The following is a 23,736-nucleotide window of genomic DNA, read 5'->3' as shown; positions in this document are numbered from 1 at the left end:
TTTTTATATCATATCATTTCGTATTATTATTTATAATTTGATGATGAGTGTGAGGGTCACCGATTTAGATGCCGCATGAGTTTTATTGATGTAGTGTGTGTTCACTTGAGCCTCTGAGCCATGCTCAGTCACACTAAACCTTTGAGTCTATTTGTGGTATTCCATGTCCATAAGAATCTCTGAGCCATGTGCCCGATCAGCCCATGTTCAGGCCTCTGAGTTTACCTTTGCAGGTTATGTTGGCAGAGCAGTGCGAGGATGAACACAATGTTGTTGTTGCAGCATTTTGTGTTATTCTATTTCTTCTATTTCTTCAAATGGCAGAACTACTACATGTATATATTTTATTATATTTTTTTGAAATGTGCGATGTAAAATGAATGGGGTATTTGGTTGAGCATATGAATGCACCCTAAAGGTGCAAGATATTGTGGAAAGATAAGAATGCCACATATGATATTGTATGGTGTGACCAAAAGAGTGGAAAAGAGTGTTCCACATAGATGCACACATGTAAAGTGAGAGGAGGGCTATCTATATTAGAAGCCTCATTTTATTGCTCATTGTGATATGCAATAGAACTTGTGTTGAGTGTGCTACTCTCTCTCTCTCTCTCATGGATTTCTTGGTGTGGTTTAATCCACCTTAGTTATGCTTAATATCTATGTTGCTAATCACCATGATCAATCCCATATAAGGGATTCTCAACATGGTATCAAAGCTAGGATGGGCTCTTGATCATGGTGCATATCTATGTATAGTTCTCTTTTTTATGAAGTTATTTGATTAAGCATTATTTTCATTTTATTTATGAAAAATTTTAGCATACTCATTGTCATTAGTATTGCATTTGGAGATTATGTTGTTGGTGACTGGAGAGATCATGAAGCTGCCTACAAAGCTAAAAATGGAGATGTCAGCAATATGTAGACCTTTGGAGTCTATATCCTCAACAAGGAAGCTACCAAGAGGAGACAAAGGTGTCTCAAGATAAGGTAGGTTTTGTGAATCTGCCTCATGAAATTTTGGAAGGGGGTTGCTATTTTGGGATGTGTGAATCCCTTAGTACCTTGCAATTTGGCAAGGATGTGAGGTGAATGCTTGTTCGTATGTGTGAAGACAAGCAATTATGGGCTGGTTGGAGCCCAAGTGGAGCATGATGGAATAATTGTGCTCATGGAAGATGAGGTGGTTGTGGATGCTGCGGGAGCATTCATTTTTCTAGTCTATGCAGTTTGTGGTTTCTTGAGAGAAACTTGTGATGAAGCACCCTTGAAGGTTCAAGGGTGCAAAGGGGAGAGCATGCAAGGTTATGGAGATCATTTGGGAGATCAAGGTAGTCATGATAATGGCTATGTAAAAGCTCAAGAGGGAGGTTAAAAGGGGAGAGCATGCAAGGTTATGGAGATCATTTGGGAGATCAAGGTAGTCATGATAATGGCTATGTAAAAGCTCAAGAGGGAGGTTAAATGGATGAGGCAAAGAGAGGAGCTCGCTTGGGAGCTCATTAACAGCCATGTTGGTGGCCATGGAAACTAAGGAGGTTTGTGAATTATGGCAGCACATAGGTGTCACCGCAAGGAACAACAACTTAGAGAATTGGAGCAACAGTAAAAGCTACAAGTGCAAATCTGCAAAAGCAAAGAGTGTACACCTCAAAGGGTGTACAATGGAAGGGTTGAAAGTGATGGGCAGTCAGTGCAAAAGAAAGCTAGATTAAAGAGTCAGTAGAAAAGGTATGTGCATATAGAAGAAGCCTATGCAAACAAGCTAGTAAGTAGAGTTGTAAGAGTGTAGCAATCTCGGGCCGCCCATGATAATAGACAAAAGCCAGACAATGTGAATTAGATGGTCTTCAGGAAGATTGGCTATATCATCCACGAGATGAGGATGACGATGACACTCCAGAATTAGAAGAGGCACAAGATGATGATGGAAGCCTTGCAAATGGAAAATCTAAGCAGAGTCGAAGTGAGAAGAAGAGCAGTTTAAGGCTCTCAATGGTGCTCATGGTGTTTCTAAATTTGAACCATCTGCAATTTTTGAACCATATGAGAAAGGGCACGGACAGGATATTGAAAATACGACGAAGACCTGGCGAATAGAAGTTAGCTATGGTGGCGGGTGTGAACTACAAGCAGCAGGGCCGCATGGAAAAGACGAAGACCTATTTGTAGAAAAATTGCAAGCTTTTTGGCCATGGTGTTGCAAAGAACAAAAGCAACTGGAAATCCATCTCATAGGCACCTGGCATGTAGCAGCCAATTCACACACTGCCTGCGCAAGATGAAAGATTTATTTTTTTATAAACCCAAACCTCTATAAGGTTAAAAATGCATTTGCACACATTTTCTTGAACCAAAAAGCACTTGTTTACATGGTGAAAAATTAGTGTAATATGAAGCTCTAAAGAGAAAATAAAAGTCCTCTAGATCTTTTCCAAAATAGTTTTTCACATACAAGGATCCACTGCTTGGTTTTTGGTTAAAACTATTTTGTAATCTATATGCACCCATGGTATGAGGGTAACCATACCCGAGCTCACCAAGAAGCTCAAAATGTTTTGTAATGTGGTGTGTGTTAAGTTGTGCACGCATAGGCATTGCAATTCATGGGCTGGTTCGCACCCGAATATTTATGTTCAATTTGGACTCAGTGGTTTCGGTGTGAGCAAGTGGGATCAAAATGGACTTCGTGTCTAGGTTGGCTAGGCACATGCACACACACTTGTTGAACACTCCAATTTGCATAAAGGGGAAGTGTTGAGATTGGCAATGCCAAATTGATGGGGTGAGAGGTAAGAGAGATTGTGAATACCGAATTTTACATTGAGGAGGGGTGTTGAAATGTGCAATGTAAAATGAATGGGTTATTTGGTTGAGTATGTGAAAGCACCCTAGAGGTGCAAGATATTGTGGAAAGATAAGAATGCCACATAAGATATTGTATGGTGTGTGAGTGTTGACTAAAAGAATGAAAAAAGAGTGTCCCACATGGATGCACACTTGTAAAGTGAGATGAGGGCTATCTATATTAGAAGCCTCATTGTACGGTTCATTGATATACAATAGAACTTGTGTTGAGTGTGCTACTCTCTCTCTTCTCTCTCATGGATTTGTGTTGAGTGTGCTACTCTCTCTCTTCTCTCTTCTCTCTCATGGATTTCTTGGTGTGGTTTAATCCACCTTAGTTATACTTAATCTCTATGTTGCTAATCACCATGATCAATCCCATAGTAGGATTCTCAACATATTTTTGATGCATAATAATCGTAGAAAAATATGCTTGATTAACTATGTGCAGAAACTAGCTTAATAAATGACATGTGCGAATGTGCACAAGGTTATTTTATGAGTTATTTTTGTTGGTTATGTGCCAAAAGATTGTACAAATTATTTATGCACGCTTATGTGTGGCATTGCTATATTTCTAGCACATAAGTGAGAAGAGTTTTAGTTATTTTACATTTAGTGTGTGAACAAGTTGAGCTATTTTCGTAAAAGTGGGAAAGCAAGCCCAAATTTGTATGCACAACTATTAATAGCTCCTTGGGCTATATATTGAATATAATTCTCAAAATACTCATGTCGTGGAAGTGAAGGAAGTGAAGCTACAAGCATGAGGGGGAGAGATTGCACCCAATAGTGTGTTGATGGTGATGTTTACTCTTATCTCTTGTTCTTATTTTATGTTATGCTTCAATTTTGTCAATTTAAATTTAAGTCTATGCTTTAATCTTTGATGTATATGTGAGTTTTTAATTATTTCTTCAAGAAGTACACGAGGTCCCATGATAGAGAGGGAGGCCAAATATTAGGGAAGGGGAGAGAGAGAGAGAGAGAGAGAGAGATGAGTGTAGGTGTAAGTTAAGAGAAGAAAATTTAAATAAATAATATAATAAAAAACTATAAAGATATATAATATATAAGTATAAAATATATATATAATATAAATAAAGGATATTAAAATCTATATTAATATGTTACAATATAAGGTTCTTTATATAATACATAAACTTAAATAAGAAAATAAAAGACATGTATACGTATTAAATATATTATAATAATGATATATAAATCAATATACATATAAGAAATATATAATAGTATTATATTAATACTATTATATATAAATATATTCACACAAATATATGTATGCATACACACATCCACACATGTACGTGCGAAAGGTATGTGTGTGTGAGAGAGAGGGAGAGAGTGAGAGAGAGTTTCTATGTGTGTGTGTGTGTGAGAGAGAGAGAGAGAGAGAGAGAGAGAGAGAGTTTCTGTATATGTGAGAGAGTGTGTATGTGAGATGGGTGTAAGAAGAGAGAGAGAGAGAGAGAGTGCATGTGTACATGTATGTGTGTGAGAGAGGGTTGTGTCTATGTATGTGACAGACATAAAAAGAATGTATATGAGAGAAAAACACAGATATGTGTCTATATGAAAGTTGCACATAAACACATGTACACATATATACACACATGCACACATACATACACACGTGCACACATACATAGACAAACACACACCATACATAAAAACACATAGGCACTCACATACGCTTGCACATATAGATATATAAGTAGACTTATGCACACATTATCTCTATATTATCGTAAGGAAGAGTTTCACAAAGCTGCCATGTGACAAGAATTTGGAGGTTCTAGAAAGGGAGGAAGAGGCAATGAAGAGCGGGTCAAAGTGGTTCAGTAGTGGAAGAAGGAAAGAGCAAGAGAAGGAAAGCAGAAAGAAGCATCCCAGAGTGGTTAAAGTACCTCAAAAGCATAGGAAGAATGCAGCTCAGCAGAGAAGCACGACACATTTACAGAAGAAGAAGCAGCAGAAACTAGTAGGAAGAGAAGGGAGGGTTGAAAATTAGGTGGCCTCAAGCAGCAGCTTTACGGAAGAGAGAGAGAGAGAGATAGCAAGGGAAAACAGTGAAAGCACAGAGCACAAGCGAGAAGCCAAAGGCAAAGACCACTTTGAGGAAGATGCTGCAAAAGAAGTGAGCAGCAACGAGGAGGCAGCAGTGGCCACAGTGACGGTGATCGTGGACGAAGAAGGTGAACAGAAGTAGCAAGAATAAGAACACTGGAACTGAGGAAAGCTGAAGACAAAGAGGGAGTTGCAAAGTAAGACGAAGAGAAGAAGGCTTCAAAGCAGCACTCCAAGAACACAAGAAAGAGAAGAACGGTGGAAAAGTGAAGGCAATGGAAGCTGGCGCTTTCTTCCTTCATCATCTTCTCAGCCTCGGCCTCGTCTTCGCAGCGCTGTTCTCTTTCTGCTCCTGCCAATTCGACACTTCAACACCTCCACCCCCTGGTATGTAAAGCATTCTTCTGTATGAAAACATCATAGTGCCATTTCCCCCTTGGTCTTTCATCTCAGAAACATTAGAGGCATGTTTGTGCACTTGAGATCATAAGCATTTAGGAGAATCTGAAGTGTTGGAAAACTTCGGTTCCCCATCACAGCTCTGTTAACCCATGAGCATGCCTGACTGGGAGGTTCCACAATTTGCCAAGACCCCTAGTCTTGCACCTAATGCGTCGCTTATTTTGGATGCTGCAACTCCGTGAGAGGACCATTGCTAATAAAAAGTGAAGTGTTTTTGCCATTTTCTTAATAGATGATTTCACATCGCAAGTCAACAGCGTTACCAATACCATCAGTGAATCCGCTATAGCTGGAATTGTCGTCTCCATTATTGTTGTGGCTCTTGCGGGAGTTGCTGTGTTTTATTGTCTGTGCATCTTGGACAAGAAGACCAAAAGTGGCAGCATTGAACTTCCATCTACAGGTATATGTTGGAACTGGCAGGATTCTGCTCACCCACCTCCTTCAGGTCTGTGGCAAGTATAGGTATTGGGCAAGGTTTCTTTGTTATATTTGCTCCAGAATATCTTGCTACTCATATAGTTCTACATCTCCTTCCATCCTTTAGGTTTTTATTTGCCATATGGCCTTGTTTGCCTCTTCCAGGAGGAAACCCCTCTCTTCCTGCTGACGTGAAAGATCGTCTAAAGAAGCTGCAATTTACCTTTGCTGAAGTGCTCCAAATCACGAGTAACCTACGTATCAAGCTTGGAGAAGGGGGTTTTGGGCCGGTTTACCATGGGAAATTGAAGGATGGAAAGCCAGTCGCTGTAAAGAGGTTATCATCAACTTCTCTTCAAGGAACAGAGGAGTTCTTAAATGAGGTTACTATTCTTGTATACTCATAGTTACTATGTGTCCAGAACTTTTGATTTGTGTTGTGAGGAAATTTTGAGTGCACGATATACTTTATGAAGTTTCAAGGCGCGGTTGTCCTGGAGCTTATTGTGCAGGCGTGCACCTCATCCAAGCAGCCAGTTTTCTGCCTGATCCATGCACAAGTTTTTCTGATATAGCATATTTTATATTTACACTTTCCTGATTAAACAATGAGAATGTACCTTATCCCGATTAGTACTTGCCGAAACATGTACAGATTTTACTGTACCTAATGTTTCTAACCACCTTGCACATGCTGGAACTAACCTTGTTCTTTCTAAACTGCCCATGATTGCTGTGAGATCTTGATTTTGTTTCTTCTTTTTGCTAGGTGGAGATCTTGTCTCGAGCTCATCATAAAAATCTTGTATCTTTAGTTGGATATTGCTGCGAGTTGAATGAGAGATGTCTCATTTACGAGTTTATGCCGAAAGGAACTCTCGAGGATCATCTCCATGGTATGCTCCATAATCTTACATAAGAATGTGCCCTTCATCAAGCAAGTTTCTCATCTCCTATAAATTGGGAGATTCTTCCACGTAAGACCCCAACACTGGGTACCAATGGCCAGTTGCGGCCCCTCCTTGCAGAGTACACATGGGAACATTATTAATTCTTCTCCTCCAAGATGCATGCAAGATGAAGGTCCTGCAGATCTGCTGCACCTTTCTGAGTTCTAGGGCTGAATCTAGCACTTCTTTGGCTGCTGAGCTTCGAAAAGAATGATTATAGGTGTCATTTAGTCTTGCTGTAGCAATTATTGTTGCATAGGTAAAGGCTGAGCTAAAGGGTTTTAGATAGCAAGTAAACACTCAAATCATAAAAAATTAATCCACACCATAGTCACCAGAAACGAGAAACGGGAACGGAAACGTTCGAGGAATGGAAACGGGGAAATGAGTTTTTAGGGGCAAAAATGGCCGTTTCTTATGACAATATCACTTGGGAACTGAGAAACGGATGGGGTCCTGAAACGGAGAAACACGTTTCTTGGGTCTGAAATGGGCATTTCCTGTGACTATGATCCACACAACATTGGCGGTGGGTCCCCATAGCCCTAACCTTTCCTTGCACATTATTTACTTCATTGATATAAGAATATGAAAGTGCAAGGCTCAGTGGTTGAAATCTTATAAAACAGTAAGGTCATAGAGTAGGACAGGTGCACTTTGCTAAATAGTAAGCTTTGATGAACTCCTTTTTGCTGCTGATTCATGGGCTGATTGCTGTTGGCTTCTGTTGCTTCAAGTGGGTTGAGGCTTGAGGGCTTAATGAAGCAAATGAGGAAAAGGTGGGCATTTTGTATATGCTGAATAATTTTAGATGACAAACTATTTGCAGTTGGCCAACCCCCACTTTTTTTTTTCTTTCTAAGTTGAGATCCTTCTATTAGTTGAACAAAGAAAACGTTTGCTCAGTGCTGACAACCTTCTTCAAAGAGAGCAAGCTGGAGGGAGGCTACACCCTAGACCTACCGAACGAATGGTGGGTTCCCTCTAGTGCCACATTCTCCTGGATCCCCCTACAGCCAAGAAAAGAGGCGGTTCTCTCAGAGTCATAGTGGAGGGATCAACATGCCATCCACGGTCATGGAAGCCAACTATAGTTCTGAGCTCGGTTTCTGCCAACCCTGGCTACTGACTACAAGGGCCAGGGGGGAGTCTTGACCTGGATGCCAAAGATCACCAGCCTGGAGGAGGCGGCGGAGCGGAAGGAGAGGCTATTGGATGTGCCGATCCAGAGGGATGGCCAAGTTGATGTTAAGGCTTAGGTGAGCACCGCCCCGGAGGCCCATAGGAGAGGGGACAGCTCTTGAAGATGAAGCCAAGAGCTAATTGACTGAGCCGTGTTCGAGCTGAGAAGCCCTGAAGAGATGTGAACAAGCTCCTAGGAGGTGACCAGAGGGCGATTGGAAGAGGGTGGGCCGAAGGGAATCCCAAGCGCGAAAGAGGCTGGTGGCAAACTTGTCCTTAAAGAGGTACTGAGTTTGTGGAGAGGAGCGGTTGTAAAAATCCATCTGGTGCATGTTGACCAGGGTCCGCCATGGGAGAGAATGCGGACCAGCTAAGAGAGAATTCTTTTATGCCCCCCCTCCCCTCTTCTCTCTTAAAAAAAAAACAAAGCCCTCGGCTATAGGCCAAGAACAATGAACTTGCCTAGCTGGATTGGTGATGCCCAAACCCCCTTAATGGGAGGGTTGGACAAGGACTCGCCAGGCCACCTTGGCTCGTGTTGCTCAGCCATCCCTTTCGGCTCAGAGGAAGTTATGGATAAGATGCTAGAATTGTCCAATGCAAAACTCGGAGAAGGCCCCAGCAAGAGGTAATGTATGTTAGCCACCGCCACTGTAACATGCACTTGTTGCGGCGGAAGCGTCTTAATGATAGAGAATGATGCATAAACTCTGCTGAAAATTGAAAGCTGAGTTTAGGGTTGAGAGGACACCGGATTGGGTCCCAACTACCCTCTCAAAGGTCCTGCAGATCTGCTGCACCTTTCTGAGTTCTAGGGCTGAATCTAGCACTTCTTTGGCTGCTGAGCTTCGAAAAGAATGATTATAGGTGTCATTTAGTCTTGCTGTAGCAATTATTGTTGCATAGGTAAAGGCTGAACTAAAGGGTTTTAGATAGCAAGTAAACACTCAAATCACAAAAAATTAATCCACACCATAGTCACCAGAAACGAGAAACGGGAACGGAAACGTTCGAGGAATGGAAACGGGTAAATGAGTTTTTAGGGGCAGAAATGGCCGTTTCTTATGACAATCTCACTTGGGGAAATGAGAAACGGATGGGGTCTTGAAACGGAGAAACACGTTTCTTGGGTCTGAAATGGGCATTTCCTGTGACTATGATCCACACAACATTGGCGGTGGGTCCCCATAGCCCTAACCTTTCCTTGCACATTATTTACTTCATTGATATAAGAATATGAAAGTGCAAGGCTGAGTGGCTGAAATCTTCTAAAACAGTAAGGTCATAGAGTAGGACAGGTGCACTTTGCTAAATAGTAAGCTTTGATGAACTCCTTTTTGCTGCTGATTCATGGGCTGATTGCTGTTGGCTTCTGTTGCTTCAAGTGGGTTGAGGCTTGAGGGCTTAATGAAGCAAATGAGGAAAAGGTGGGCATTTTGTATATGCTGAATAATTTTAGATGACAAACTATTTGCAGTTGGCCAGCCCCCACTTTTTTTTCTTTCTAAGTTGAGATCCTTCTATTAGTTGAACAAAGAAAACGTTTGCTCAGTGCTGACAACCTTCTTCAAAGAGAGCAAGCTGGAGGGAGGCTACACCCTAGACCTACCGAACGAATGGTGGGTTCCCTCTAGTGCCACATTCTCCTGGATCCCCCTACACCCAAGAAAGGAGGCGGTTCTCTCAGAGTGGAGGGATCAACATGCCAAAGATCACCAGGGGAATGCCGAGCCTGGAGGAGGTGGCGGAGGCCAATAGGAGAGGGGACAGCTCTTGAAGATGAAGCCAAGAGCTAATTAACTGAGCCGTGTTCTAGCTGAGAAGCCCTGAAGAGATGTGAGGAGGTGACCAGAGGGCGATTGGAAGAGGGTGGGCCGAGGGAATCCCAAGCGCGAAAGAGGCTGGTGGCAAACTTGTCCTTAAAGAGGTACTGAGTTTGTGGAGAGGAGCGGTTGTAAAAATCCATCTGTTGACCAGGGTCCGCCATGGGAGAGAATGCGGACCAGCTAAGAGAGAATTCTTTAATGCCCCCCCTCCCCTCTTCTCTCTTCAAAAAAAACAAAGCCCTCGGCTATAGGCCAAGAACAATGAACTTGCCTAGCTGGATTGGTGATGCCCAAACACCCTTAATGGGAGGGTTGGACAAGGACTCGCCAGGCCACCTTGGCTCGTGTTGCTCAGCCATCCCTTTCGGCTCAGAGGAAGTTATGGATAAGATGCTAGAATTGTCCAATGCAAAACTCGGAGAAGGCCCCAGCAAGAGGTAATGTATGTTAGCCACCGCCACTGTAACATGCACTTGTTGCGGCGGAAGCGTCTTAATGATAGAGAATGATGCATAAACTCTGCTGAAAATTGAAAGCTGAGTTTAGGGTTGAGAGGACACCGGATTGGGTCCCAACTACCCTCTCAAAGGGCCCCACTTGCTAGTTGATTGATTATATTGCAAGAAAATGAAGTAGAAAACAACTGACTTGCTGTCCAGTGTATGGGATTAAATTGGACCTGTTGTGGACTGATTTCATAGTCACAGGGACGTGGGGGACGGACCCCTAGGACGGGGGAACGCCGTCCCATAACGTGCGGGAACGGAAACGGACAGGGGACGTGTGACCCCACGCTGCAACAAGGGGACGACGACGGCGGGACGGCGATTCATGTGGGACGGAACTGGATGGGACGGTCAGCAGACCGTTGCGCAGTCTGCCGTTGGGTGCCCTGTAGCCATTGGGCGCCTAGCCGTTGAGCAGCCCTCCCCACTTGGCCCATGGCTATAAGAAGAGCCCCCATTGGCAAGGCTCAAGCAAGGCTCAAGCTCAAGCCTCAACGCTCCTCAACTTTCAAGGCTCAAGTGGAAAGCTCATTGGCTCAACACTCCTCAACTCTCAAGGCTCAAGACTCAAGTGGGCATTGGGCAACCCGGCGAGGCTCTAGCTCTCCTCAAGCCTCAAGGCTCAAGTGGCATTGGGACCTTGGGTAAGTTGTAACTTCAAGTTGCTCTCCTACACTCACCTCTTGCTCTAGCCTCTCCATTGGCAAGCCTCTCCTACTCTCACCTCCATTGCTCAAGCCTCTCCTACATCTCTCTCCTACACTCACGGTCTCACCTCCTCTTGCTTTAGCCTCTCCTACATCTCTCTCCTACACTCACCTCCATTGCTCAAGCCTCCTTGGCACTTGCCTCCATGGCATCTTCATCGTGACCATCCCCCGCACCTATTGTCCACTTGATGAGGCTTGTGGATGGTATGAAGCCATGCATCGGCAAGGTATATGAGGCTATGGACAGCATGATAGAGAAGCTGAGGGATTTGGAGCCAGATGAGGACAGGTACGAGGAGATTCGTCACCCGTGCCCTATTTGTGCGTAGGTGGAACTCCTGCTCCTCTCCTTTGCATGTAGCAACCTATGTGGTGGACCCTGAGTTCCAGGGTAAAGGGCAAGAAAGTGACGCAGAGGTGAGCAAGCTATGGAGACTTGTCTTGACTTGACTGATCCAAATGTTAGGTGGAAGATCCGTGACCAGTTGTCGAGGTATAGGAGCTTTCAGGGCTCTTATGGAGACATGGATGCACAGGACGATCGCTTCAAAGTTGGGGCTGCCTTGTGGTGGGAAGATTTTGGTTCGGATGGACCTGAGCTTTAGCATCTAGCCATCCGCATTCTCAGCCAGGCAGTGAGTTCCTCTTGCCTAGAGCAACTTTGGAGCTCATACAGTCACATTGCATCGAAGAAGAGGAACCGTCTTGGGGTGGAACGGGCAAATGATCTAGTCTTTGTGAGTGCAAACTTGCGAATGCTTTGCAAGAGTGCAACTGCAAAGGCTGATGCATTTACCGAGTGGGAGATGTCTCAAGATGATGAGGAGTTGGAGGAGCAAGTGGAGGACATCTCTATGGAGCCTGCAGGCATTGTAGGGACCCATGATCGTGAGGCCAGCACTTCACATGCCCCTTGAGGCTTTTGACATATGTACTACTCTAGTGATAGTCTCTTTTTTGTATTACGTGGTTAGGGCCTAGGCCTTTGCCCTTGTCTTTTGCTTTAGCCTTTGGCGACTGGGTCCTGATCTCCTTTTTTGTAACACCCATTTTTTTGCTAGTATGACTTAATATTGATGCTTTGGAAGTGTAAAGTGACTTTGTTTTAGTATTGTTAAGTTTCTTAAATGAGTGCTTACTTAAAATTGCATATTTTGTATGCCGTCCCATGCCGTCCCCCGTTCCCCGTCCCGGTTCCTAGGAATCCCCGTCCCCGTCCCCGTTCCCCGTTACGTTCCCCGTCCCCATTCCCCGTCCCATGTTACTATGACCGATTTAGGCTGCCCACACCCGAGATGGGCGTCCAATTATTGACAGAAGACTACAACAACTGTACTTGAATTTGATTGGCGGGATGAGTGGGTGCCCCCATAAAATTGCTTATCATGGGCGCCAGCCAACTGCCACCTCACCTTTTGAAATCTGCCCAATTTTGGTTGTGTGTAACAAGGGTGTGCCCATCCAGCCCAATTTAAGCATTCAATTGGCTCCCAGCATTACCGGTAGGCGGGCAGACCTTGGTATGTAAAGGTCCTAAGTGTCTAGTAGACGTGTACAATATTACTTCTTGTAAAAAGAGGGTTACATAAGGCTTGAGCCCAGGCATGATAGGACTTTATGGCACCTCGTGACTTGTCACTTGGACTAGGGCTTACAACATGCGCTTGGCCCCTCAGAAAAAGTATCCTAAATGTACTGACTACGTAGAATGTCCACGTGGCACCCTAGTACAACAGGTGAGATCTCATTTTGCATAGCTTGTTGACAGGGCCCGCCATTGCTTTTGGACAAGCCGTCAACAATGCTGGATCTTTCTTGTAGAACTCCTCGTCAACGCTTGTTGGAGGGTCCCGTGTACCAGGATTGCGTTCTTGACTTGGTCGTGATGACCCCCTTATCTTTTGTATTCATCAGTAGGCGACGGACTCCTTGATCCATCTTGAAGGTGGACAAAGCTGTTGTGGAGTATCCAAAACTTGGACTTTCCAATGTTGCTTACGTCGTGCTTTCTTCCTCCTGCCTGTAACAGACTACAAAATATCCCGAGACAAATGGGCATCCTAAAGGATGTTAAGAAGGTACCCCGCGGGTTCCACTCATTTTCGCTATGCTGCAGGAAGAAACACCTCCCACTAGCCAAGGAAGAAAAAATATGCATATTGGATCATAGATGGCCAGCATTCTCTCTATGCTGCGTGTGCTAGGTTTCATCCTCCATTTCATGCACAGTTTATTCAAAGTCCTGACAGTGTGGTTGTTACTACTAGTTCTCATTATCCGTTGATTTTGTGCTTGCTCCACTCAATGTTAGGCTGGTACTGACAAAACCACCTCATGTACTACGTGCTTCTGACTCAACTCTACACAACTCATGCTTGTGCCAAAACTGGCTATTGCGTTGTCTACTGGAGTCAACTCTAAGTGAGTTTTTTTGGGCAACTCGCTTGGAGATAACATCCTCTGTACTACCCCAATCAAACAAGACCACGACGTGCTAGTGCTCGATAAGACCATAACACTTGAGGAGCTGGTGACTCCTCGGACTTGGATCTTTCTGATTCACGGAATCACTAGTGGAGTTCTTGTCCTCAGTGATGGCAGGCAATATGGGGGGGACCTTCTCTTGCTTAGCTTCGAGCTCTCGGCTGATGACACCCACAAATGGGCTGGTAGATGTAGCACACTGCTATATATGCATCGCAGGTTACCTGTGTAACAAGAGCCATATGTATTTGGCATATGCATCCCTCCATACCATTCATATTATCTTTCCTAGATGTGAGTTCTGTAACATGACTACATCTTCTGACTCTTCAACCCCTTTTGATATATGTGTCTCATCTCCGTAGGCTGATTGCCAAAAGTGTGAAGTAGTTTCTCGGTTCTCATGGGTCTGATGTAGCAATGCCTTAGCCTTTATGGGCCTGGTGCAAACTAAAGTGAGCGATTACACTTCAAGTGAAATGAACAGAGTCTCTGTGGTCTCATGGGCTGCGTACCCCTGTTTGGAATGTCGATTCTGTTTCTCCCTTTTCTACGCAATGAGAACTCTGCCTTCTCTATACACTGACTATTTATTCTCTAGCTGATTGCACTCGTTCGAGACACTTCTTTGTATGTTCAGTTTGCATTGGTGTGAGGTCTTCACCCTTTTTTTTTTGAGCACTACTTAATGGGCTGTATTGTCCTTAGACCAGTACAAAAATTCATGTAAATATTATCAATGGTAAAGCAAGATTTCACAAGTGCAGTTTTTAAATGTTGGGATCAGGTCTGCCAAGTGAACAAGAACCTTTGGATTGGCTGGCTAGGCTGAAAATTGCTGTTGGTGCTGCAAAAGGTAATGCTTTCAATTTGAACGAAATGTTAGCTTTTTTTGCATGGAGAATTGGATAGTTTTACTTGTAGTTCTATTAAGGACCTTATTTCGTGAATGAAATGATATAGGTTTCTCTTACTTGCACAATGACTGTGACCCTACGATCATACATCGGGATGTTAAAAGCAGCAATATTCTTTTGGACGATAAATTAGTTGCAAAGGTTGCTGATTTTGGGCTGTCCAAGCTGCTAACAGAATCGGCTGTGACTCACATAACCACAGGAGTGAAGGGTACTTTTGGCTACCTTGATCCGGAGTAAGTGATACTTATTTTGTTTTTGGAAGCATCCATTTTGGTAGGTTGAGGATATGCTGTTTTTAAGTGTTGATATGTTATTTAAACATGCTATTATGGTTCGCAGGTATGCTCAAACTGAAAGACTCACAGAAAAGAGTGATGTCTATAGCTTTGGCATTATATTGCTAGAGTTGATTTCGGGGAACAAAGCTGTAATGCAGCGTGAAGGTGAATACATACATTTAGCACAATGGGTAAGATTGGATTTCGTGTCTTATGCTTCTTCTAGTATTAATTGATTGAATGCATTATGTTGTAGTTATGCATTACTGTGTTGCACATGCGCACAAACACACTAACGAGGTGTTGGGTTTTGAACCCACGACCCTTTGGGAAGATTGGGGCGGGAGACAACCAGTTGGGAAGAGCTGGCTGACATATTTAAGCCCTTTCAAAACCTGTGACTGGATGTGCAGATGTCTTTCAAGTCTTCATCTAGGTTGCCGCTAGTCATTCTATCCCAAGCTGTGCAATTGCCCAACCACCTACCCTCTGCGTGCGCGTGCGTGTTTTTGTGTGTTCTCCTAAATGCTAACCTTCATCATTTTTGGAGAAGTGATAGAAACTCAATATGATGTTTTATCCATGAAAATTTGTCCTCTACTATGGACATATATTGATGCATGAGTGATGATGCATAGCATGTTGCCATGTTGTGTATGCAATGCATTGATGATTTGGAGCTTTGTAAGAGACCTTTATGGAGGCAAGTAGTTCACAAAACCGAAGAAAGAAAATTTGGTGCTCAGTACTGAAATTTGTAACCATACCTTGGACTTCAAAACTGACGGCCTAGATGGTACCCTAGCCTTCAAGTGATACCCAGTACTCAACAAAATTTACTTGAGGTGGCCACCCTGTGAAACCCAAATTTTAGAGGTGGGTTTCTTTTGAAGGTTAAAATGGGCTTTGAAGCCCACTGCAACCTTCAAATTTCAGCACTACTTACTGATCCTGCTGCCCCATCGCTTCATGTTTCTATACAGCCCCACTATCTATTCCTGTGCCCCTTCTTCTCTATTGTGCACCACTTTCTCCCCCCATGTGCTGGCCTTTCCTTCCGAGCTCACCTTCTAGAATTTTTTACATTTATCATGAGAGAATGGTTGAAGGCAGCAAGCGGAAGTAGAGGAGAGACTTGGAGCAGCCAGCAATGATCCAACACTTGAGCAAAATGATGAATGAATTAAATGGCCAAAAGTCTATTCTTATATACAGCACAAATAGCCAAATTGGCTAGTAGACGAAACCCACGACTGGGAAAAGTGCCTAAAAATGTGGGAAAAAATACCCACGACTAAGTAAAATACATCAGATAAATATGCTGCAATAAATGGGATAAATCCTAGAGACGAACACAGTCCAACACCTCTCAGATCTAGCATGGTGGACCGACTCCCATACGGGTAAGGAGCTGATCAACATAATCTCGAGGAAGAGGTCAGCTAGGTTGTCTTGAGAGGCACAATATGATGCTGCCTGCGACTAGCTCACGAACAAAGTGAAAATGGGCCTCAATGTGTTTGGTCCTGCCATGAAAAGCTGAAGTTCGAGCAAATGCCAAGGCTCTCTGGCTGTCTATAAGAACGCGAACAGAGGAGTCCGAAAGAACATCAAGATTACTGAAAGAGGACGGTGCTCTTATCATCCCAAATGTCTCTAGGAGTATTTGTACTGGCTAAGGAAAACTCCATCAAGATTCTGATAGACCTCCATACTAAGAAAGTAGTGGAGAAGTTCTAAATCAGTCATCTCAAAGGTGAGAGCTAAATTTGACTGGAGTTGTTCAATCTTGGCAAGATGAGAGCTAGTGATCAACAAATCATCAACATATAAGATGATCAAACAGATCAAAGCATCTTAAGCAAAGACATAGAGATTGCTTTCTGCAAAGCATCTCTAGAAGCCAAGGGAAAGAAAGAAAGCATCAATCTTATCATACCATGCCTTGGGTGCCTGTTTCAAACCATAAAGGGCTTTGTGCAATCTATACACCTTACCCTCGTTCAGGAACCTTAAAAACCTAGAGGTTGTTTAACATAGACCTCCTCATGCAAGTCGCCATTAAGAAAGGGAGAGCTGACATCCATTTGATAAATTGGCTAGTGAGGATGAGCGAAGAGCAAGAACTATTCGGATGGTGGTGTATTTGGCTGTAGGGGCAAAAGTTTCCTCTTAGTCAATACCCTCAATATGAGAATACCCCTTTGCAACCAATTTGGCTTTGTGTTTGTCCAGAGAACCGTTGGTATGAAACTTGGTTTTTAAGATCCACTTGACCCCAATGACCTGCCTATGCAAAGGCCAGTCCACAAGCTCTCATGTACCATTCCTTTCAATGGAATCAATCTCAGCCTCCATGGCTGCCCACCACTCAGGAAGAGCAAGAGCCTCTTTAGCTGTAGTAGGCTCATATGACTGCACCACTTTACTCATCAAGGCAAGGTTACAGGAATGACGAAGCTGTTGTAATCTCCATACCTGTGTTAAAGGTGTTGCTGAGGTCAGCAAGTTGATGAAGATCAACACCTGAGAGATGAGAGTCACGAAAAGTGGCTTCCAGCCGTTGGGGAATCTTGGGGGCAATTCTTCGTTGCATAGACGTAGGAGTAGGAGAAGCTGAGGGCGGAGAAGCTAAGGGAGGTAGGGGTGCCGAGGAAGAAGAGAAAGAAGCAGGAGGAGGAGAAACCTCTATGGTAAGCTCTGGGTGAGACTGAGAATCATCGGACGAGGAATAACCAAGGAATTTGCACTTCCTACAACCGCCTTTGTGGGAGAATGGTTGATGATGTAGACAGCTATGGTCACAGCTTCTCCCTAGAAGAAAGAGGGAGGAAGATCAGAAGAAGAAAGCATGGTACGGGCCATGCAAGACTTGGAAGTGGAGATCAAGAGTGAAGGTGTTTAGACAAAAATATCACTCAGTAAAGGCAAAAGTCAGTAGTAGTTCAAGGTCACTAGAAGTCTAGGGAGGAAGGATGACAGTGTCCACCCCGTCATCAAGTTTAGCAAAAGGGAATGTCACGTGCACGCCCGTGCCATGGCTAATCTTTGGCATGAACAGTCTTAATCCTTGATTAGTGCAGCAGTTAAGGATAGCATATAGTGTCATCATCAGTAGCATCAAGAGCATCAGTAGCAGTATCTACATCATCGTCTTCATTAGCATGATCTACAACTTAGGATCAACATCATCTCATCATCAACCTCATCTGGGGGGGGGGGGGGGGGGGGGGGGGGGGGGGTTGGCATGGAACCCTGTCGGTAGGCAAACAGACAGTTGTCGGCAACCAGCATAGGGTCCCAAGCACTAGGTAGGATAGTGTCCAATTGGATGGCTAGCAGTGGGACACATGAGGCAGACGCGCAGCATTAAAGAGAAGGAAATCATGAATATTTGTCCAGCATAACTGGCCGACAACAGGGGAACTGCCGACATGGTCCTCCAACATATATATAAGCATCAGTCATAATTCAGTCCTAGCATTCAATCATTCCATCATCATTAGCTATCGGTATGAATAAAGAAAACCCTGACACCCAATCTCTTTCTTCTTCTCTCTCCTTTGTCTTAATCATGTATTAATCAGCATTAGTGTTCTTAATCAGGTTTAGTGTTGTGGATCAATATAGCAAGGCTTTTGTGCATGCAACATGGAAGGCCTTGGAGATGAATTCTCCTCCATTGTCCGAACAGATTTGTCGAACCTTTTGTGTGGTCACATTCTTGACTAGAGCCACCCTCTTGAAAGCGGGATATTTTTCCGCCAAGAGATACACCCAAACTTTTTGTGAGAAATCATTAATAATAAGCATGAAGTACCTAGCACCACCCTGGGTAGTAGTCAGCATGGGACCGCTCAAGGATGTGAGAAGTCAGATGAGTAGCCTCGTGAGGGAAAGGCTCTCTGTGTTGTTCACCATGCAAACAAGCCACACAAGTGGAGTGGGAGGGTTTCAGCTCCGGAAGACGCTTGACTGTCTATTGAGAGGACAATTGCTGAAGAGAAGCATAGTTCAAGTGCCCGTATAGCGAACATGCCAGAACGTTGTATCCTCCTTAGCTACCAAGGCATGATAGCTTTGAAAAAGTTATAGCAAATGAGACTATGACTCATTCAAAGAACCACCAAAGTCCTTCAACCTGTAAAGATCTGTCGGAATGTGTAGTGGAAATGAGACAGAAATCTGAGAGTAGAAAACACAGAATAGCAAGAGAGGAGAAGTGCTATAAACTCTGCTATATACACACTATCACTGGTACATACAATGTGTGATAGAATGTGTAGAGGAAGAAGAGAAAGGAAGAAGAGAAAGTGGAAACACGAGAGAGAGAGAGAGAGAGAGAGAGAGAGAGAGAGAGAGAGAGAGAGAGATGGAGAGGAAACACAAGTGAGAACTTGATCTCAGTATCATCATCCAAAGGAATACATGTCCCGAGCAAGAGCGGAGAAAACCTTGTATGTGAGGGACTGCAGCAAACAATGCTAAGCAAGCAATGAAGAATGAGGGAGGCAAGCCAGCTATATATATGCCCATATGAAGGCAGCCGACTAGGGAAAAAGTTCTCCACGACTAGGAAAAAATACCCAAGACTCCATAAAATGGGGAATAATATGGGAAAACATATGTGAGGGGTGACTAGGCCCTCTAGCTAACATTGTCAGCCGTAGAGGGTAAAATAGGACACCAAACAGGAAGCCAGCAACAAGGGGATGATGTCTAACACCCCCTCTCGGCACCGGATGTTGAGTGAACTCCAAGAAGCCAGAGACGCCTCGATCAAAGATGAAAGACTGCAGAAACAGATACCAAGAAAGCTCCACAAGCAATCTCCTCAGCAACTCAGCTACAAAAGCAACATAACAAGTTGCCAGCAGGTACACAGCTCCTCTGGAAGAAAACAACCAAGTAGGTTGCGACGTGCTGCTCCAAATAATGGTTCCAAACCCAAGTGTACGAACACTCCCCGAAGTGGAATGTCGTGTATCCAACCTAGAGAAGGTATGAAAAACCTCATAACCAACCAAGATCAGATCCTGTATATAATCAATCCTGCGAGAAGCAAGCTGCTCCTCACCGGAACCCTCAAAAGAAATAGAGTCAATTTGCTCCAACTCTGTACGAAGAGTAGCTAAATGCTGCACAAAAGCATCCTCTGAAAAGGTCGGCATCGCAAGATGTAAAGACTCTGTAGAAAAGATGGGGTCCATCTGTTCAAACTCCGTACCACGAGTTGCCCAATGTTGTACATAAGTACACGCCACTGAGGTGGGCATCGCAAGATGAAAGGACTCCACATCCCCCTTTGAAAAAAGATATCGTTAGACCCAACCTGATTCTGATCCAAATCCAAAAAACTCTGGAAGTACCACTGTGCCCCAGGCACGGTTAGCAACCACAGATCCAAAGCATCCCATTGGGTCCAAAAAACCATCCTCCAAAACAACAAACCTGCAGAAGTGGCAGGGAGGGGCATCCTTAGAAGCATCACAAAGAGATGTAGAGATAGACTCCTCACAATGAGGAAGGGAAGCAGGAATATAAACTGCAATGGTAACAAGATCCCAAGAATTAGCAACAAATAAATGATCCATTTGAGAGGATCACACCTCAAGGGCAAAACACCCTCCTTGTTCTGCAAAGAACACAGGCTTGGACAAAATAAACTCTGCTCAGGATCTCTGAAAAGATCACTACTCTTCTCCAGAATCTGTAAACTCCTGTCACAGAAGAAAGTCTCCACAGAAACAAAACAGCTCCCGAAACTGATCCTCAAGTGAAGTAGCTGCAGATGGGCCTCCTCTGAGTGTAGAAAACTCCTTTGGGAAGCAAAACGCAGCCAAAACACTGCTGTCTAGCAAAAAACAGCACTCCACCGCCAACAGAAGGCAAGGAACATGAAGAAACCGGGTAACTGTGAAGGCCAGGAAAAACATAGGTATAGATGCTCCAAAATCAGCAAAACGCTGACTGAAATAAAAAATTCAGTATCCTCCTCAAGTACCAAACTGCCTCCAAAGCCACAATCCAAACAAGAAACCCCCTCTGCAAGTGATCTGTGTCCACTGGAGAAGAAAACGCAGCCAAACAAGGGCGACAAACCTGAAAATTCAGGCCAACTAGTGTCCACACCTCCTATGAGGAAAAACGTTGAAGAGTGAAACCGATCCCGCCAAGTGGGAATAGACTCTGTTGGACACCCACACGCGTAATAGCACAACTTAATATCACAATTTGAAATGGACAACTTAATAACTAATGAAAATTCAAATGAAATGAAATGTTGATAGATGGACACCAGCACTGGGGCCGGAACGGGCCGACCCCCCCCTCAATATATGATATATTATTGGGAGTATTTAACAAATACAATGCTCCATGGGTTCAATGAACCTGATGATGTCCATGTACAACTGAGATGAATACAGTACCAAACAAGAGGCTCGAAGTAGATGTTCGAAGGAGAGCGACGACTTGAGTGGTCCAGTCTCTACGGTCCTGTGCCTTCACTGGAATCCGCGGAGAGCGTCCCACTGGTGTTCCAGGACCACGCACAAACAGGTGCTCCCATACTAATGCCTGGCCCTCCCGATCTCGGCACCCATGGACCGTGGTTCTCCAAAAGCTTGGACTACCTGGCACCGAACGGGTGTTAGCGGTAGAGAGAATCCTTTATCAGATTTACAACAAAATCCCTTTAATCTGAATCCACTTACTTGTAGCTTGCTAATGAAAGACGAATACCCGAGGCGTCTGTGTGCAGCTACTTGAGAGGGACACCAGGGCGCAGCAGCCTGTCGAGGAGGAGGAGGAGGAGCTGCCTGTGTAGAAGGTGTAGCCACTTGAAGAGTGGCGAGGAAACCGCCTGTGGAAGGGAGGCGCATCCACCTGCAAAGGAGCACAGCCGCCTGCTGTGGAGGAGGCGTAGCTTGCTGTGGGAGGCGCTGCCTGCAGCTGCCTGTAGGGTGGTGCAGCCGCCTGTATGGGCAAGAGACAACCGGCTGCAGCCGCCCGTGGGGAGGAGGCACAACCGCTAGCAGTAGACAGGCGCAGCCGCCTGTGGCTGCGAGTGGGAGAGAGGCGCAGTCGCCTGAAGGAGGCGCAGCCGCCTGAGGAGATGGTGAGACCGCCTGTCTGCAGGAGCACAGCCGCCTGCTATGGCCGCCTGCAGAGGAGAGGGCATCCTGCTGGAGAACAAACGCAGCTGCCAAGTGAAGAGGTGGAGGTAGCGCAATCTGAAGAGGAGGAGGCGCACAAATCATCTGTGCGTGAGTAGAAGGGTGGTCGCTTTTTTTGTAGATGTTGGAGGGGAAGTATACGACCACAGCTGGCCGGCTCCCCAAGCTTGCATGGGGGCGGCCAGTTTTCAAGGTGTGGTGTGGGTAGGTGGCCATGCACCCACCCCCACACACATAAGGGGTTAAGTGTGGGGTTTCCCTCCCCACCTTGGCCCACACGTGGTTGCCCATAATGGGTGCCCACTTTTAAGTGAATGTGAACTTACAACCTTATAAAATGAAAGGTTAGAAATAAAACTATTAAACAAACAAGTGCAATACACTTACCACCTGTTCACACGCAACAAAACTCGTCAGAAGACAGAGCAAACTTCACGACTCATTGGTAGGCGTCCCCGCTCAGTAAGTGGCACATCAAACAGGCAAACACAAGAATACAAGTCATGCGAAAACAGTTTCAAACATGCAAAACATGAGTGCATGTGCAAATAGTATCATGGACATATCTCGCGTTCATGGAACAAGTACAAAACATCTGTCGGGCACAAAAATGGCACGACAGAGAACATAAATCCCGGTCTTCCTATGGAGTGACAGTCCCATAGGTAAAACACAGTTCCAGCCACGAGCCTCCCTATGGAGTGACAGTCCCATAGGCAAGACACGGCACAAATACTGGCTCTTCCATGGCGTGACAATCTCATGGATAGAACACAATCCAGGTCATACACGGGTGGCACCAGTCTGGCTCTCGTCCATACGACACCATCTTGCTAACACACGGGTGGCACCAGTCTGGCTCCCGTCCATGTTAAGCAAAAATACTGGCCCCTTCACATGAGACACCGGCCTGGCCTCAAGTGAACGAGGCACAAATCTGGAGATGGACCAAATGGTCGGCCAATTGGTGACATCCCCCCGGGCTTCTAAAGAGTTGTCCTCAACTGAAAAGCCTCAAGATATGCCTACAACAACTGTGGGTAGTCAATAAAATAATCCTCATTTACCCACTTTGCATCAATAGGCAAATAATTTTTGAACTTCACAAGGTATCTCCTGGAAAGCTTTCTTGCATGTAGCTTTTGCTCCTTGTGAAAGACAATCTGTTCTGGCTGGAGGATCTCCTCAAGCTCATCAATCTCTGGCGGATCTTCTGTGAGGCTCGTCAGGATCTGGCCCCACATATTTCCGAAAAAGACTCATATGAAATGCATTGTGAATCTTCCAATGACTAGGTAAAGCAAGCCTATAAGACACTTCATTGATCTTTTGAATCGCCTTGAAGGTTCCATAATAGCGAGGAGAAAGCTTAGGATATGATCCTTCTCGTCCTGGCCTCTTCAGAAGCCTAGCCTTCTCAAATTTCAGCAAAACCCAATCACCTTCTTTGACTTGCATGTCCCTTCTATGCTTGTCAGCAGCCATTTTATGCTTATCTTGAGACCTTGCAATGGCTGTCCGTACCTGAGCAAAGGCTACATCCAAGTCACGAACATATTCATCAGCTGCAAAAATCTCATCCTTTGTACGAAGGATGGGTGGCAAAACCACTCTGCGCCATAAATAATCTCAAACGGGGCCTTTCCCGTGGAGGCATGGATCGTATTGTTGTAGGCAAACTCAACAAGTGGAAGATACTTCTCCCATGCAGTCTTTTGATCTGCCACATAACACTTCAACAAATCCAACACGGCTGAATTTGCAGCTTCACTTTGGCCATCTGTTTGGGGATGATAAGCTGATGAAAACTCAAGTTTAGTACCCATGTTATCAAAGAAAGCCCTCCAAAAGAGGCTGGTAGTCCTGGGATCTCTATCCCC

At 44.6% G+C, this 23,736-nt stretch overlaps 1 protein-coding gene across 6 annotated transcripts in view; it reads left to right on the top strand.

The window, feature by feature from the left end:
* The first annotated feature begins 4,630 nt into the window (after positions 1 to 4,630).
* The window catches only part of LOC147630872 (putative proline-rich receptor-like protein kinase PERK11), a 35,286-nt gene continuing 16,180 nt past the window's right edge, over positions 4,631 to 23,736 (top strand). For 2 of the 6 annotated variants that reach the window (XM_086809248.1, XM_086809251.1), the window contains exons 1-7: positions 4,631 to 5,327; positions 5,635 to 5,850; positions 5,988 to 6,205; positions 6,592 to 6,718; positions 14,268 to 14,336; positions 14,444 to 14,633; positions 14,740 to 14,869. In XM_086809248.1, coding sequence (XP_086665374.1) covers positions 5,216 to 5,327; positions 5,635 to 5,850; positions 5,988 to 6,205; positions 6,592 to 6,718; positions 14,268 to 14,336; positions 14,444 to 14,633; positions 14,740 to 14,869 — 1,062 coding nt within the window. In that variant the 5' untranslated portion in view covers positions 4,631 to 5,215. The remainder of the gene's footprint in view (positions 5,328 to 5,634; positions 5,851 to 5,987; positions 6,206 to 6,591; positions 6,719 to 14,267; positions 14,337 to 14,443; positions 14,634 to 14,739; positions 14,870 to 23,736) is intronic. The other 4 variants (XM_086809252.1, XM_086809253.1, XM_086809249.1 and 1 more) reach the window with 3 other exon arrangements.

Source organism: Cibotium barometz, chromosome 15 (assembly GCF_041138505.1).
Source record: "Cibotium barometz isolate CiBa-2024 chromosome 15, ASM4113850v1, whole genome shotgun sequence".
Classification (NCBI taxonomy): Eukaryota; Viridiplantae; Streptophyta; class Polypodiopsida; order Cyatheales; family Cibotiaceae; genus Cibotium; species Cibotium barometz.
This window is presented reverse-complemented; position numbering and strand designations above follow the sequence as displayed.